The 16,810-nt window shown below is 39.9% G+C and overlaps 1 protein-coding gene across 1 annotated transcript in view; it reads right to left on the bottom strand.

The window, feature by feature from the left end:
• Nucleotides 1-16,810, bottom strand: part of LOC126262335 (dedicator of cytokinesis protein 9) — a 356,303-nt gene that overhangs the window by 10,209 nt on the left and 329,284 nt on the right. The window contains exon 35 of the mRNA XM_049958894.1: nt 4,437-4,555. Within this exon, the coding sequence (XP_049814851.1) occupies nt 4,437-4,555 (119 nt within the window). The remainder of the gene's footprint in view (nt 1-4,436; nt 4,556-16,810) is intronic.

The following is a 16,810-nucleotide window of genomic DNA, read 5'->3' as shown; positions in this document are numbered from 1 at the left end:
ACTATTCAGTGTCCCCTCGACGATCACCAGTGGTGTACGGCCAGTGTAGGAGATCGCTCCCCACACCATGATGCCGGGTGTTGGCCCTGTGTGCCTCGGTCGTATGCAGTCCTGATTGTGGCGCTCACCTGCACGGCGCCAAACACGCATACTACCATCATTGGCACCAAGGCAGAAGCGACTCTCATCGCTGAAGATGACACGTCTCCATTCGTCCCTCCATTCACGCCTGTCGTGACACCACTGGAGGCGGGCTGCACGATGTTGGGGCGTGTGCGGAAGACGGCCTAATGGTGTGCGGGACCGTAGCCCAGCTTCATGGAGACGGTTGCGAATGGTCCTCGCCGATACCCCAGGAGCAACAGTGTCCCTAATTTGCTGGGAAGTGGCGGTGCGGTCCCCTACGGCACTGCGTAGGATCCTACGGTCTTGGCGTGCATCCGTGCGTCGCTGCGGTCTGGTCCCAGGTCGACGGGCACATGCACCTTCCGCCGACCACTGGCGACAACATCGATGTACTGTGGAGACCTCACGCCCCACGTGTTGAGCAATTCGGCGGTACGTCCACCCGGCCTCCCGCATGCCCACTATACGCCCTCGCTCAAAGTCCGTCAACTGCACATATGGTTCACGTCCACGCTGTCGCGGCATGCTACCAGTGTTAAAGACTGCGATGGAGCTCCGTATGCCACGGCAAACTGGCTGACACTGACGGCGGCGGTGCACAAATGCTGCGCAGCTAGCGCCATTCGACGGCCAACACCGCGGTTCCTGGTGTGTCCGCTGTGCCGTGCGTGTGATCATTGCTTGTACAGCCCTCTAGCAGTGTCCGGAGCAAGTATGGTGGGTCTGACACACCGGTGTCAATGTGTTCTTTTTTCCATTTCCAGGAGTGTATATAAGGCTCACCGGCCATTTGACCATCATCTTCTGTGCGGATGCACAAACAGTGCACGAACTCTTATGGGAGGCAGCAAAAAGCCGTGAGTAATGAGTATAATGGGCAGGGGCACTATGAATTTAGTGTGAGACAATAAGTTGGGAATGCGGGTCTCACGGGAGGCATGCCAGAGATAAGTCCCTGCAGTTGCACTATCCTCTGTGTCCTAGGTGGCTCAGATGGATAGAGCATCTGCCAAGTAAGCAGGGGATACCAGGTACAAGTCACGGTTGGGGCACACATTTTCAACTGTACCCGTTGACTTATATCAACGCCTGTATGCAGCTAGGGGTATACATTTCATTGTAACTTATTTATTTGACTCTGGTAGCAGACCAAAGTGTTGAAAAAGTTTTGTGCCCTTGCATTTACTTTATATTCTCTAAACTTCCTAGTTTTCAGAGATGCACACACATTTACTATTTTTTTTCATCGCTTTGTGCATTCTTATACTTAAGTCAATCATTGTAAAGGATGCTAGCTAGTTCAGTCAAGAAAATAAATAAATAATTTAACACAGAAATGTTATTTCTCTCTGCAAATATTGAAGTATCTCAACAATTTACATTGATATTTTTGTTTGTTTCCTGATTGATAATGTTCCAAACTATTTTTAGTTTATTGCTGGAGTGATTTAATTTTTGAGCACACATTTTGATTTTTTAAAAATAGATTGGAGGATTTTAAAATATTGGCAGTATTGGATTTTCAACTCTAGAATGTAGCTTTTTCTTTGAAGGAGAAAAAGCTGTCTTTTCTTAGCACGATATACTGTAATCCCAGGAGTTATTCATATCTCGTCTAGATCCTGTTCATTTTATACAAATTTGTTTCAGCAGAAAATAAGACTCACAATGTTATAGGAACATGTTTCTGTCGTATCGGCTGCCGCACAGCAGCCATCAACTCGGCGCGGCGTGCTACAACATGCACGGCACACAGTGAGTACCGCTGGCGCTGCACATTATGTCAACAACTGGCGCAAGTGAACGCGTCGTCGCGGGGTTAGCGGCAGCGTACACACCACTATCGATACGGATTACCCTGGCGGCACTGCCCTTGCCGCCAGAGTGAGCAACCGTATAAGGGCGCCATCTACCAACACACTGATTGGCCGGACCTGCAGATTTAAGTGAGCTCCCTCAGCCCTTTTAACCAGTTCAATCTTCGCCGATGACTGTGTTACTACCCGGCTGCTGGATTCACGACGACTGAACTGTACTGTGGCCTCCCAGGCTGGAAACTTGCGACGCGTCTGTTTCGACTGGTTGGCAGTGGTTTTGACTTGTATTCTCTACTAGTGACTCTGATTTTTCCTTGGCGCTACAGCCAGCGAAGTGTTGTGTAGTCGAACTTAAGTTTTGTTTTGAGTGACAGAAGGTCAGATAAATTTTGTTATCACGGGATATTTGTTGTGTTATAGTGCGGACATAACAGTTTTGTAGGGAGTTAAAATTTCTGTTTACACTGTCCCTTCCCAGCAACTGTCTTGTAATTTCTCTTTTTTTCCTATGATAAGAACCTAACTGGTCAGCTAATCTTGCTATTAACATTTGACCACCACAGCCAGATAAAACCAATATTGTTCTTCCATTTAAATCACTGAAGGTTGCTATATCTAAAAACAAATTGTCAATGACTATTGCACTATGTCATTCAATCCTTGCAGGGAATTTTACTGTGTAAAATAATCCAAAGCTGGGCAGTTCTAAATGTCCTCAATATCTACTATCTGATAGAAAATCAACTTTTATGTCTCCTCAAACAATGACCTCTCAGTTAAATCAACATAATCATATTGAAACTCTCTCTAGCTGTGACTTTTCATGCTTTCCCAATGGATCTGTTGCAAATACACTTCTCGGGCTTGTCTCCGCCATATGGTGATTAGCAACTATCACTTTCATAAGCTTTTGTTTTTCCTTGTCCACTATGGTGGAACTGCAAACAGAGTTTGGCCAACATAATATTCATCAATCTGAAGGGCCATATGGTGAGTAGCAACTATCACTTTCATAAGCTTGTGTTATTCCTTATCCACTATGGTGGAACTGCATATAGAGAGTTGGCCAACATAATATTCAGGCCAGGGATTTAATTCCACTTTTTCCATATATAGCAACTCACTCTTTCCTCTTCCTAGTTCTACACTGCAACAGCCTAGTCCAACAAAAAACTACTATTTTGTGAATAACCTAAATGTGGAATGATGTTGGCCACTTCTGGAGATGCAGCGAATGGCGAAAAATAACAGATCATCTTAAAACTTCTACACTGATTTGGCAGTAGCATGTACAGAGCTAACACAAAAATAAACTGCCATTTGCAGTATTAATAGCATTATTAACCATACTAGATGGCAGTCAAGCCTTTCAAATCAGTGGAAGGATCCAGGAGGTGCTGCAAATCTGGGAGCCATAGCTCCTCAAAACCAGTAGTCAAAATTAAGATATTTAGTAGCAGCATGACAAATTATTTTCTCCTTTGGGAATGAGGATTGCAGCTGAAGGCCCAGCATGACAAATTATTTTCGGCTTTGGGAATGAGGATTGCAGCTGAAGGCTCAGTACATTCCAACACAATGCGGAAAATCTCAAGAAATCATTTCTTTTCATTTTTTCTAATTAGCACTAAAAAATTAATTGTTACTGGAATAAAATATACATGTACTGTAACGAATAAGATACCTGTCAAATGTGTCAACCACCGTAAAGCAAGTTGTAACTTAGCCCCCTCTAGGTAATAGGTTTTCCCTAGTTTGTAGACCAAGCAAACTACATCATGCTTGAAAGTATACTGCAGTCTGCTCAGTCAAAGTGACCAGCTGTCCCTAGAGATTTGATTGAAAGTAGTTGATTTCCTTCACGAAATTGCTCCTCTATTTTTATAATAATACTTTTATGATGAAACAAATGAACATTCACCTCCTCTTTCCCAGTGGAAGCACGTCAGAGCTTAGCTAGTGTTCTATTCAAACAAAAAATCTTACAGTATTATATTCCAATGCCGCCAATTTCTCTTTGACTCATTTTTATTTTATTCCAAGTTTTTCTAATTCCTCTGTGGACATCATATCTCACATTCCACTCTTTTGCCTCTTCCTCCTCCTGTTCTTTATTTTACGCCTTCATTCTCATCTATGTTCACAACATCATTTTTCCTTAAATATTTGTCAGTTTCTCTTGTTCTGTCTTCTTAGTAGGTTGCCTCTCCATTATTTCTTTTTCTTATACACAGCAGTTAATTTGTGTCTTTGTTACACTACCTACTTTCTCTCCCCTCATATCTGTCTTGATTGCACTCTCTGGCCCTTCTATAACTTCTCAGATTTTTAAATCTCGTCTTTTGCTTTATGCAGCATAATCTCAATTTATGCTGTTTGAATCTCAAGAAACTGTTTGTGAATAGCAGTAACGTGTCAATTTTGCTTTCTGAACAGAATACCTTAAAGATAGATGCCAAAAACATTACAATGTATGAATGAATTAACACATACCTGAATATATCCTTCAGTTCCTCTACCTTTTCACCAGGGTATTGAGAGTCCACACTAGGGTCTAGGAAAGCTGATGAATACGCTAGTGGTCCAGCATTGACTTGTACACATATGCTTCCCTGTAGCATAAGACAATCCTTAATTTCATAGATGTTACAAAATTACAGAATATGATGGCATTGAGCATTTTAGCACAAATTCTTATGGTACACACTTGTCAAGACTTTACTTCTGTGATAGCCATCTGTAAATTCCAATATTCTAAAATTATTTTGGATAAAGTATTATTTTACTAAGTAAATGCAAGTGGATACACAACAAAGTAAAATGTAAAATATAACTATAGGTATACATGCCTAAAAATAATTAAACTTGAAAACAGTAAAATATGCTAAGATCTGAATACACCCTTCAGTTTGAAGGTCCTGACCAAACACGAAAAATCTTATTACAATCATCAACGAAAGATTTTTTTTGTAATTATAGTAGTTCCAGGCAGTAATGATATGCATCATCACATTTAATACTTTCAACATCACTTGAAAGATATGAGGGCAGAAACAAAACTTTACTGTGCTGTAATGCACTACTAACCCACTGACAATGTACGAAGACACACAACAGAACAATTCACAGAAGTCATCTAAAACTTTTAGCCTAAAAAGTACTTCACAACTTTCTTCATTTCTAACAGTCATGTCTTTTGATTGATTTGTCCTGCCTGCACCCTTTGTATGTGTCACTATTTTCATCTCAGAAAATTTGTTACATCCATGTTCCCAAAAATATATGTTCTACTTTTCAGTCTTTTCCACTTCTACAGTTTTTCTTCTCTACTGGCCCTTCCTGGCCCAAGTCAGCTAGGTTATGAATTTGTCATGAGGACAACAAAAGCATAAATTTCCTGGATCTTTTGTCCAACTAACATGCCTCTACTTTTGTAAAAAGCCTTCTTAAGGAAAGGGCTCAGGAACCTGAAATTTAGGGTCTAATTTTTCTCCTGTTTTACTAATTAGATTACATTTAACCCTATGCCTGACATACAATATCAACCCCTCTATGCCACATTCTTTTTACAAAAACTAGATGGTTGTTAATCTGTATTCCCACTGCAGTTTAATAGTTAGTACTAACCAAAACAAAATAGTAGTATTTACAAATGATTTGGAGGAAAAAGAGACAACGAAATATCAGCCAAATATTAAAAGACTTCTGTTCAATGTGTGTGTGTCTACAAAAACATCTGTGAAATGTTTACAAACATGTGTATACAAATGCGCCTCTTGAGTGAAATGATATGTGTGAACAGGATGGAGAAAAGAATGTATGATGGTGCTAAAATGTTAAAAACCCTTTTCTTGGATTATGTGGTAAGTCTACAATGTTCATCTTTTCCATTATTTTGCACATGTTTTCCGTGTTTGACTTACGAATTTCATAACCTAACGGCCTTGCTGTGCTGGTACTGCGAACGGCTGAAAGCAAGGGGAAACTACAGCCGTAATTTTTCCCGAGGGCATGCAGCTTTACTGTATCATCAAATGATGATGGCGTCGTCTTGGGTAAAATATTCCGGAGGTAAAATAATCCCCCATTCAGATCTCCGGGCGGGGACTACTCAAGAGGATGTCGTTATCAGGAGAAAGAAAACTGGCGTTCTACGGATCGGAGCATGGAATGTCAGATCCCTTAATCGGGCAGGTAGGTTAGAAAATTTAAAAAGGGAAATGGATAGGTTAAAGTTAGATATAGTGGGAATTAGTGAAGTTCGGTGGCAGGAGGAACAAGACTTCTGGTCATGTGACTACAGGGTTATAAATACAAAATCAAATAGGGGTAATGCAGGATGAGGTTTAATAATGAATAGGAAAATAGGAATGCGGGTAAGCTACTACAAACAGCATAGTGAACGCATTATTGTGGCCAAGATAGATATGAAGCCCACACCTACTACAGTATTACAAATTTATATGCCAACTAGCTCTGCCGATGACGAAGAAATTGAAGAAATGTATGATGAAATAAAAGAAATTATTCAGATTGTGAAGGGAGACGAAAATTTAATAGTCATGGGTGACTGGAATTCGAGTGTAGGAAAAGGGAGAGAAGGAAACATAGTAGGTGAATATGGATTGGGGCTAAGAAATGAAAGAGGAAGCCGCCTGGTAGAATTTTGCACAGAGCACAACATAAACATAGCTAACACTTGGTTTAAGCACCATGAAAGAAGATTGTATACATGGAAGAACCCTGGAGATACTAAAAGGTATCAGATAGATTATATAATGGTAAGACAGAGATTTAGGAACCAGCTTTTAAATTGTAAGACATTTCCAGGGGCAGATGTGGACTCTGACCACAATCTATTGGTTACGACCTGTAGATTAAAACTGAAGAAACTGCAAAAAGGTGGGAATTTAAGGAGATGGGACCTGGATAAACTGACTAAACCAGAGGTTGTACAGAGTTTCAGGGAGAGCATAAGGGAACAATTGACAGGAATGGGGGAAAGAAATACAGTAGAAGAAGAATGGGTAGCTTTGAGGGATGAAATAGCGAAGGCAGCAGAGGATCAAGTAGGTGAAAAGACGAGGGCTAGTAGAAATCCTTGGGTAACAGAAGAAATATTGAATTTAATTGATGAAAGGAGAAAATATAAAAATGCAGTAAATGAAGCAGGCAAAAAGGAATACAAACGTCTCAAAAATGAGATCGACAGGAAGTGCAAAATGGCTAAGCAGGGATGGCTAGAGGACAAATGTAAGGCTGTAGAGGCATATATCACTAGGGGTAAGACAGATACTGCCTACAGGAAAATTAGAGAGACCTTTGGAGATAAGAGAACGACTTGTATGAACATCAAGAGCTCAGATGGAAACCCAGTTCTAAGCAAAGAAGGGAAAGCAGAAAGGTGGAAGGAGTATATAGAGGGTCTATACAAGGGCGATGTACTTGAGGACAATTTTATGGAAATGGAAGAGGATGTAGATGAAGATGAAATGGGAGATATGATACTGCGTGAAGAGTTTGACAGAGCACTGAAAGACCTGAGTCGAAACAAGGCCCCCGGAGTAGACAACATTCCATTGGAACTACTGACGGCCTTGGGAGAGCCAGTCCTGACAAAACTCTACCATCTGGTAAGCAAGATGTATGAAACAGGCGAAATACCCTCAGACTTCAAGAAGAATATAATAATTCCAATCCCAAAGAAAGCAGGTGTTGACAGATGTGAAAATTACTGAACTATCAGTTTAATAAGTCACAGCTGCAAAATACTAACACGAATTCTTTACAGACGAATGGAAAAACTAGTAGAAGCCAACCTCGGGGAAGATCAGTTTGGATTCCGTAGAAATGTTGGAACACGTGAGGCAATACTGACCTTACGACTTATCTTAGAAGAAAGATTAAGGAAAGGCAAACCTACATTTCTAGCATTTGTAGACTTAGAGAAAGCTTTTGACAATGTTGACTGGAATACTCTCTTTCAAATTCTAAAGGTGGCAGGGGTAAAATACAGGGAGCGAAAGGCTATTTACAATTTGTACAGAAACCAGATGGCATTTATAAGAGTCGAGGGACATGAAAGGGAAGCAGTGGTAGGGAAGGGAGTAAGACAGGGTTGTAGCCTCTCCCCGATGTTGTTCAATCTGTATATTGAGCAAGCAGTAAAGGAAACAAAAGAAAAATTTGGAGTAGGTATTAAAATTCATGGAGAAGAAATAAAAACTTTGAGGTTCGCCGATGACATTGTAATTCTGTCAGAGACAGCAAAGGACTTGGAAGAGCAGTTGAATGGAATGGACAGTGTCTTGAAAGGAGGATATAAGATGAACATCAACAAAAGCAAAACAAGGATAATGGAATGTAGTCTAATTAAATCGGGTGATGCTGAGGGAATTAGATTAGGAAATGAGACACTTAAAGTAGTAAAGGAGTTTTGCTATTTGGGGAGCAAAATAACTGATGATGGTCGAAGTAGAGAGGATATAAAATGTAGACTGGCAATGGCAAGGAAAGCGTTTCTGAAGAAGAGAAATTTGTTAACATCGAGTATAGATTTAAGTGTCATGAAGTCGTTCCTGAAAGTATTTGTCTGGAGTGTAGCCATGTATGGAAGTGAAACATGGACGATAAATAGTTTGGACAGGAAGAGAATAGAAGCTTTCGAAATGTGGTGCTACAGAAGAATGCTGAAGATTAGATGGGTAGATCACATAACTAATGAGGAAGTATTGAATAGGATTGGGGAGAAGAGAAGTTTGTGGCACAACTTGACCAGAAGAAGGGATCGGTTGGTAGGACATGTTCTGAGGCATCAAGGGATCACCAATTTAGTATTGGAGGGCAGCGTGGAGGGTAATAATCGTAGAGGGAGACCAAGAGATGAATACACTAAGCAGATTCAGAAGGATGTAGGTTGCAGTAGGTACTGGGAGATGAAAAAGCTTGCACAGGATAGAGTAGCATGGAGAGCTGCATCAAACCAGTCTCAGGACTGAAGACCACAACAACAACAAGAACAACAACATTAAACCTTTTCAAGGAAGGAATATGCATTTCACCTCATCCAAGAGGAAAAAATAAAGCAAGTATGAATACAAATTACACTTGATGATTGACCAAGAGGGTCTGAAATGCATCGTGTACTTAATAAAACACGGAGAGTTGTGACTGACGGCGGTTTTTAATTCATACTTCCATAATCTTAAAAAGAGTTTAAGAACAAAAACTCTGAAAGAAAAGACTGAATGAAACTTTTTTCACAAGCATCCACATAGTATATATAGTTTAATTGTTTTGGTATGCATGTAGTCAAATTCTGTTGTCCTGCAGCCTGCTGTTAATCACGGAGGAATGTCAAATATTTTAATTCTGCAACAATTTTCTTAATTTTTTTCCCCAATTGATTTTCTCATATCACCTCGTTCATTAAAACAATACTGCCTAATGTAATCACCATTAGGGGTCAATCAAAGGTCATTTTAATTTTTTTGTAACATTTGAAATTATGGAAGTAACAGACTGCGTGCGTGAGTGTGTGTGCTTTCCCAGGTGAAAACACACATTTTCCAGGGTGAAAATACACTTTCTATGTGTTAAGTGACAGTATATGTTCCCTCAGAACTGTAAAACTTATCAATTTTTTGAATGTGAAGGTTTTGTATATCGGCATAGAACTTCCTGGCACTTCACAAAATAAAATAACATGTTTTCGAAAGATCTTCAATGTACAGCAATATATACACTGCATATTTTCATATTATGAAAGTATAAATACAAATTCCATCACAAAAAGCACATTAGTTTCCGAATCACTGAAATCGAGATTGTGATGTACCAGTACTCGTGTCACATTATCTCGCCAGCAAGTGACAGCAGATATGCAGAGCATAGGACACATGATGTAGTCAGCCAATAGCAACATTACTGTTAAGCAGCATGAACAATGATAAAACATGGTGTGGTGCCAGTCTATAATTTACTGAAGAACAGATTTCTATAAATTTAAGATGTAAACAACGCAAATTAGGAAATAACATCAAGCCTAGAGAAAGCACCAGACAAGTATTAAAACATACCTTGTGATCAAAAACCACTTGGTTTCACAGAAGGCATATATGTAAAATTCCGCTAAAGTTTCACTGTGTGGTATTGGGAAGTCGGTTTTCTTGGCGTACCATTACTGTATTATTTCATGTTTGGTTCTTTGTCATGGCATAATACCGCACACGCCAGAGATGAAAATGAACAGTTAAAATCCAGAGAACAGTTGAAACTAGCTAATAGTGTGGAATAAAACACTTTGTTTCATATATATTGTCTGCCTCTGCAGATAAGATTAATAAAGGCGAAATTGCTTCAGTATACTGACAAAAATAACTTCATTGTTCGGCAAAGTGATCAATGCTTTATTGCCAATAACTTGAAAATAAAAATAAAATCAGAAAATTGAAAGTAATAATATATTTTAGTCTTCTGTAATTATGTGAATGTATTTAAATTCATCCGATAGCTCCCTGCCACAGAAATCCATTTTGTTTTCATTTGACATGACAGCTGTAAAAGAAGAGAGAACAGCAAAATCATGAAAAGTAAATGCGGATCACATGAAGACTACTCCCCCCTACAACACTGACTGCACTGAACGAATCTGGCAGCTTGGTCACGCCATAAAAAATTTTTCCAGGTAGCATCAGGCTGCTTGCAGCTACTGCTTACACATCTAGCAGCCACACTTCAAGTAGCAAGAAGAGGGAGAAGGTGCTGCTTGTATGTGACTTCAGCTCTGCTCATGCGTATGAGCCTGCTGGCAACTAACTGCTCAAATGAACCTAATTTAAACAATTGTGATGCCATGCTCCCTGAAAGCAGTTTGTTGTTACGAACTATTGCATGGTCTTAATCCTCCCCTATGTGTGTACTGTGTTTTGTTGTTGTAAAGGACACATTTTGTTTTCATCTTAAGTTTTACATTGTTGTTTTTCTCTCGTTTATGATAAAACATTGTTGTAGTATTATTCTGCAGTAGCAGGCCAAAGTAAAATTTCTGTTAGCGTATAATTTCTTACCACTCAAAATTATAAACATTTAACATTTAATTCCCAGAATTCTAAAAAATTCCCAGGTTTTTCCCAGTTATCTCCAGATGAAAAAGTTCCTGGATTTTTTCCCAGATTTCCGGGGGTGTATACATCCTGAATATATGATGAAAGGAATGCTTCTCAGTGCGTCGGTGCATACACAGTTACGAATGAGGAAAGTTGTCTGTCACACTCAGATTTCAAATCATTAATATTTTCTCTGAGTAGGAAGTCTTTACATACAAGTTAGTGCACACTGGAATAACTGTGTCCCACTTGCCTGCTGTAGTTGTGAGACAGCATCTATTGTGATGTCTACATCTACATACACACTTTGCGAGCCACCATATGGTGCATGGGGGAACACACCTTGTGCCGCTTCTAGTCACTTCCTTACCTGTCCCAGTTGCAAATAGAGCAAGGGAAAAACAACTGTCAACACGCCTTCATACGAGCCCTCATTCCTCTTATCTTGTCTTTAGGGTCCTTACGAAAATAGTACATTGGCACCAACAGAATAGATCTACAGTCAACAGCAAATGGGCATTGTCAAAATTTTCTAAACAGTGTTTTGCAACAAGAATGTTGTCTTTCCTCCAGAGATCCCATTTGAGTTCACGAAGGATCTCAATGTTGGCCCGGGTATCTGCTGTAATTTGTCATAATGGATTTCAAACAACTGTTTGCACACAGCATTGATTGAATGATTTCCTAGTATCCTCTGCACTTTTCAAGTGTGCTCATGACCTTGCTGTATCAGTATGCTTTTTGACTGAAACTACCAGTAACAAATCTAAGTAGTAAGCCTCTGAATTTCTTCAACACTATTCTTTAATTTGATGTGGTGAGGATCCCAAAAAAGCAAGCAGTACTCCTTTGTAGATGAGCTGCAATTTGATAAAAATCTCCCAATAAATTTAAGTCAACCTTCTACTGTCCTTATGCACCCATTCTATTTCATACTGCTTTACAATGCTACACCCACACATTTATTGTGTCAAGCACCATATCACTAACACTGTATTTAAACAGGATTGCTTTTCCTTGTCACCTGCATTAACTTAAATTTTCCTACATTTGGATAACACCAAATAAAAATTTTGTCCATGTCATTCCGTGTCCTTCTACAGTCAAAGAACAATGACACTTTCCCAAGCACTACAGCACATCACCAGACTGTCATAAATTGCTGCTCACAATATTCATGAGATCAGTGATGTATACAGAATGAGGCAAAAAGCTTTTCCCAAATTAAACCACGGCGTCCCGATATTCCTTTGAGGAACAAAGGAAGATGTCTGCCTGGATGGAGTCTTTCAATCCCCAAGTATCGTACAAGAAAAATTCCAGGTCTGGACCACGTGGGATTCATCATCGTGCCTGGCAATTGATAGTATCTATTAGAATTTTTTAAGGACAGTATCCGTTCAAGACAACTGCAAGGGAAACAGTGGTAGAAAGAGATCTATCCAAACTGAAGAGAATATCATCCTTGTTTGGGTAGTGATGGTAGCCAGCCCAACCAAGTCGTCATGCAGATTTTCTCTAGAGACTGACATTTCTGAATGGTCACTGACATTTCTGAATGGTCAGTGGTTAGAATTTTGCACCATTACTTAAGAATGAAGCCATACCACTTGTAGATTGTACGGCAGCTCACAAACACAGACTATCAGGCATGTTTGAGTGCTCTGCAAATTATCTTGGAAATGGTGCACTTCGAGCCTTGGCACTCTGTTCATGTTTTCTGACAAAGCAACCTTCACATCAGCAGTTGTGTGAACAAGCACAACTGTTCTGGGCAATCGAACACTCCCTGGAAGTTCGAGAGCACATGCAAGATTCCCTCGAAGTTTACATTTGGTGTGCAGTGTGCAAATGTGAAGTGACTGGACTCTTTCTTTAAGAACAGACTGTCAGGGGAGACAATCACCTTGTCATGCTAACCAGGTTCATGGAGGAAACTGCAACACTTGTCATTCTCTAGCGAGGGTACTTTCAGCAATATGGTACCCCTGCCCATTACAGCCAGATGGTCCAGGATTACCTAAACAACATATTTGGTAAACATTGAATTGGTAGAGGTGGTCCTCTCCCATGGCCAGCATGTTCACCCGACCTGGCGTCATGCAGTTTTTGGCTCTGGGGCATGGGCAACCGCTTGCTCACAGAAAGATATGTACTCAAAGACTGGAAAATTGCTCAAGTCACGCCAATACTCAAAAAGGGAAGTAGAAGTAATCCATTGAATTACAGGCCCATATCACTAACGTTGATTTGTAGCATGGTTTTGGAACATATACAGTATTCGAAAATTATGAAGTACCTCGAAGAAAATGATTTATTGACACATAGTCAGCACGGATTCAGAAAATATCATTCGTGCGAAACACAACTAGCTCTTTATACTCATGAAGTAATGAGCACTACTGACAGGGAATGTCAAATTGATTCCATATTTATAGGTTTCCAGAAGGTTTTCGACACCGTTCCTCACAAGTGTCTTCTAGCCAAACTGCGTGCCTATGGAATATTGCCTCAGTTGTGTGACTGGATTCATGATTTCCTAGCAGAAAGGTCACAGTTCGTAGTAATAAACAGAAAGTCATCGAGTAAAACAGAAGTAATATCAGGCATTCCCCAAGGAAGTGTTCCTGATCTATATTAATGATATAGGAGACAATCTTAGTAGCCGTCTTAGATTGTTTGCAGATGATGCTGTCATTTACCGTCTTGTTAAGTCATCAGATAACCAAAATGACTGCAAAATAATTTAGATAAGATATCTGTATGGTGCGACAATTGGCAATTGACCCTGAATAAAGAAAAGTGTGAAGTTATTCACGTGAGTACAAAAAGGAATCCAATAAATTCTGATTGCATGATAAGTCACACAAATCTGAAGGCTGTAAAAACTAAATACTTAGGGATTACAATTACAAATAACCTAAATTGGAACGATCACATAGATAATGCTGTGGATAAAGCAAATCTAAGACTGTGATTCATTGGCAGAACACTTAGAAGGTGCAACAGATCTACTAAAGAGACTGCTTACACCACACTTGCCCGCCCTATTCTGAGTATTGCTGTGCGGCATGGGATCTGCATCAGTTGGGACTGAGGATGACGTCGAAAAAGTACAAAGAAGGGTGGCTCATTTTGTATTATCATGAAATAGGGGAGATAGTGCCACAGACATGATACGTGAATTGGAGTGGCAATCATTATAACAAAGGCGTTTTTCGGAGCGACAGGATCTTCTCATGAAATTTCAATCACTAGTTTTCTCCTCCAATTGCGAAAACATTATGTTGGCACCCACCTACATAGGGAGAAATGATCATCACAATAAAATAAAGAGAAATCAGGGCTCGCACAGAAAAATTTAAGAGCTTGTTTTTCCTGCGCGCCATTCGAGAGTGGAACGTTAGAGAGACAGCTTGAAGGTGGTTCATTGAACCCTCTGCCAGACACTATATTGTGAATAGCAGAGTAATCACGTAGAGGTAGATGTAGATCATATCTATCCCAGCAAACTTAGCAACCTGGATGACCTGAAGCACCACATTACTGAGATCACCTCTATTCCTGCCCAAATGGCACAGTGGGCCTTACTATCATCAATGGACAGACTCTGTAAGTGCATTGAGCAGGACGGATCCCAAATTGAAAACCTTTCACCAATTCTCTGCCTTGGTAATTTCACATGATTAAACACCCATTTAATGTTAACACCTTTTTGTCTCAGCCTGTATAGAGAACAAGAGCTCTCCCATCACACATCACCATACCTTTGTCTCTGATGAACTCTTACTGTAGAGCACAATGTACTAGGTTCTATTACTTAAGACCACTCACCATGGGAACCATATGCTCAGACCTTCATTAACAGTCTCCAGTGGAAAACTATGTAAAACGCTTTCCGGAAATCTAGGGATATGGAATATGCCTGTTGCCCTTCATCCGAAGTTTGCAGGATATCATGTGGGAGAAAGTCATGCTTAGTTTCACATGAGTGATTCTTTCTAAATACATGTTGATTTGTGGACAGACACTATTCTACCTCAAGGAAATTTATTATATTCAAACTCAGAATATTTTTGAAAATTACCTACCCCCCCCCCCCTCCCAACAAAAAGAACTGATGTTCAAAGAGTTATCCAAGTAACTACATCTACATGTATACTCCACAACTAACCATACGCACTGTAGTAAAGGGTATATCATAGACCACCACCATTTCCCTCACTCCCTCTCCCTTGTTCCATTTACAAGTGATGTGTAGGTTGAATCACTGTCTGTAAGCCTGCACATTGGCTCATTTTATCAACATGGTAATTTTGTAAGGTATGTGTGGGGAGAGGCAACATGGAACATTTGCTCTCAGAGTCTTTTTTACAGCAAACTTCTGCCTGATGCACAATGTCTGTGATATAGTGCCTGCCACTGGGAGTTAGATGAACACCTGCTGATGCTTTAACAATTATTAAACACCTAGCCTGGAAGCCGAGACGTCATGGGATTGAACCCTGGTTGGACCACAGAATCTTTGACCTGCTATTTAACTTAGTCTTCACCTCTCAACAGTGTGAGGAATCACCTGAAATGACATGTGGTCTGAACTGTGCATTAAACTGTAGGTTCCTTTCCCCAGTTGGAGAACTGGGTGCGTTATGGACACAGAGAACACTGAAATGACTTCCAATTGAAAGATTAGCACCAGGCCATTGACCTACACAAAATTATCATTATTTTTATTAATTATTACATTAATATCATTATTTTTATTAATTATTACATTCACATGTTACAGAACATGCTGCTCAGTTATGGATCATTTTTGCCACCTCTATTAACCCCAGGCAGATGAGCAATAGTGAAGAATGGACAGATGCGGGGTTTTGTAAACCTCATCCATCATGGGCGAATTACATTTCCTTAAGACTCTTTCAATAAATCTCAGTTAGTCATTTGCCTTCCCTAAAATTGGTTTTAAGTACTCATTCCATCTGAAATTCTTTCAGGCATGTACTCTTACATATTTAACAGTTGTGACTGTTTTCAGTGATTGATAACAGTTGCTTCATAAAACAGTAAAGAGCCATTCCACTTATTTGTGTGCAATATATTACATATGTTTATGTTGAGGGTCAACTGCCAGCCACAGCATCAAGAGTATATCTGCAGGTCATCCAGCATTCGATTACAATTCTCTAGTTCATCAACATCCCTATACACGACATTGTTCACAAACAGCCTCATGGAGGTTCAGATATGATACATCAAGACATTTATATATTTTGTGACCAGTAACAGCCCTACACAGGGTGAATCACGAGGTTTTCCCCCCAGTTGCTGGAGGTTATTCCTTAGGTTATCTGGAACGAAAAAAGTAAATACAGTAATGTGATCAGATCCATAATTAAGGTCTACAACAGAGTTCCAAAACGTGCCACGGTGTATGGAGCAACATGCTTGTGTTCACAGGACACATGAGACGTCTTAGGTAGACAAGTGTAGCAAGTGGTACATTTGCATAACAACCACATTGTTGATACTGCAGACACTGTTTACTGTTATTGTCTCCTGTATAAGTACACTTTGTGGTGCCGAGAAGTTTTCATCGCAGGAGTGTGGAGAGATGATAATGTGAAAGCTGCTGTTGCCGAACATCACCATAAGTATCCTAATCGTAGGATTCCGAGTGCCAAAACATTTAGTGGAATATATCAAACATTGCCAGGAACTGGTACTCTTCCTAGCACTCGTATTCACTCCATAAGA

Source organism: Schistocerca nitens, chromosome 6 (assembly GCF_023898315.1).
Source record: "Schistocerca nitens isolate TAMUIC-IGC-003100 chromosome 6, iqSchNite1.1, whole genome shotgun sequence".
NCBI classification, from domain to species: Eukaryota; Metazoa; Arthropoda; class Insecta; order Orthoptera; family Acrididae; genus Schistocerca; species Schistocerca nitens.
This window is presented reverse-complemented; position numbering and strand designations above follow the sequence as displayed.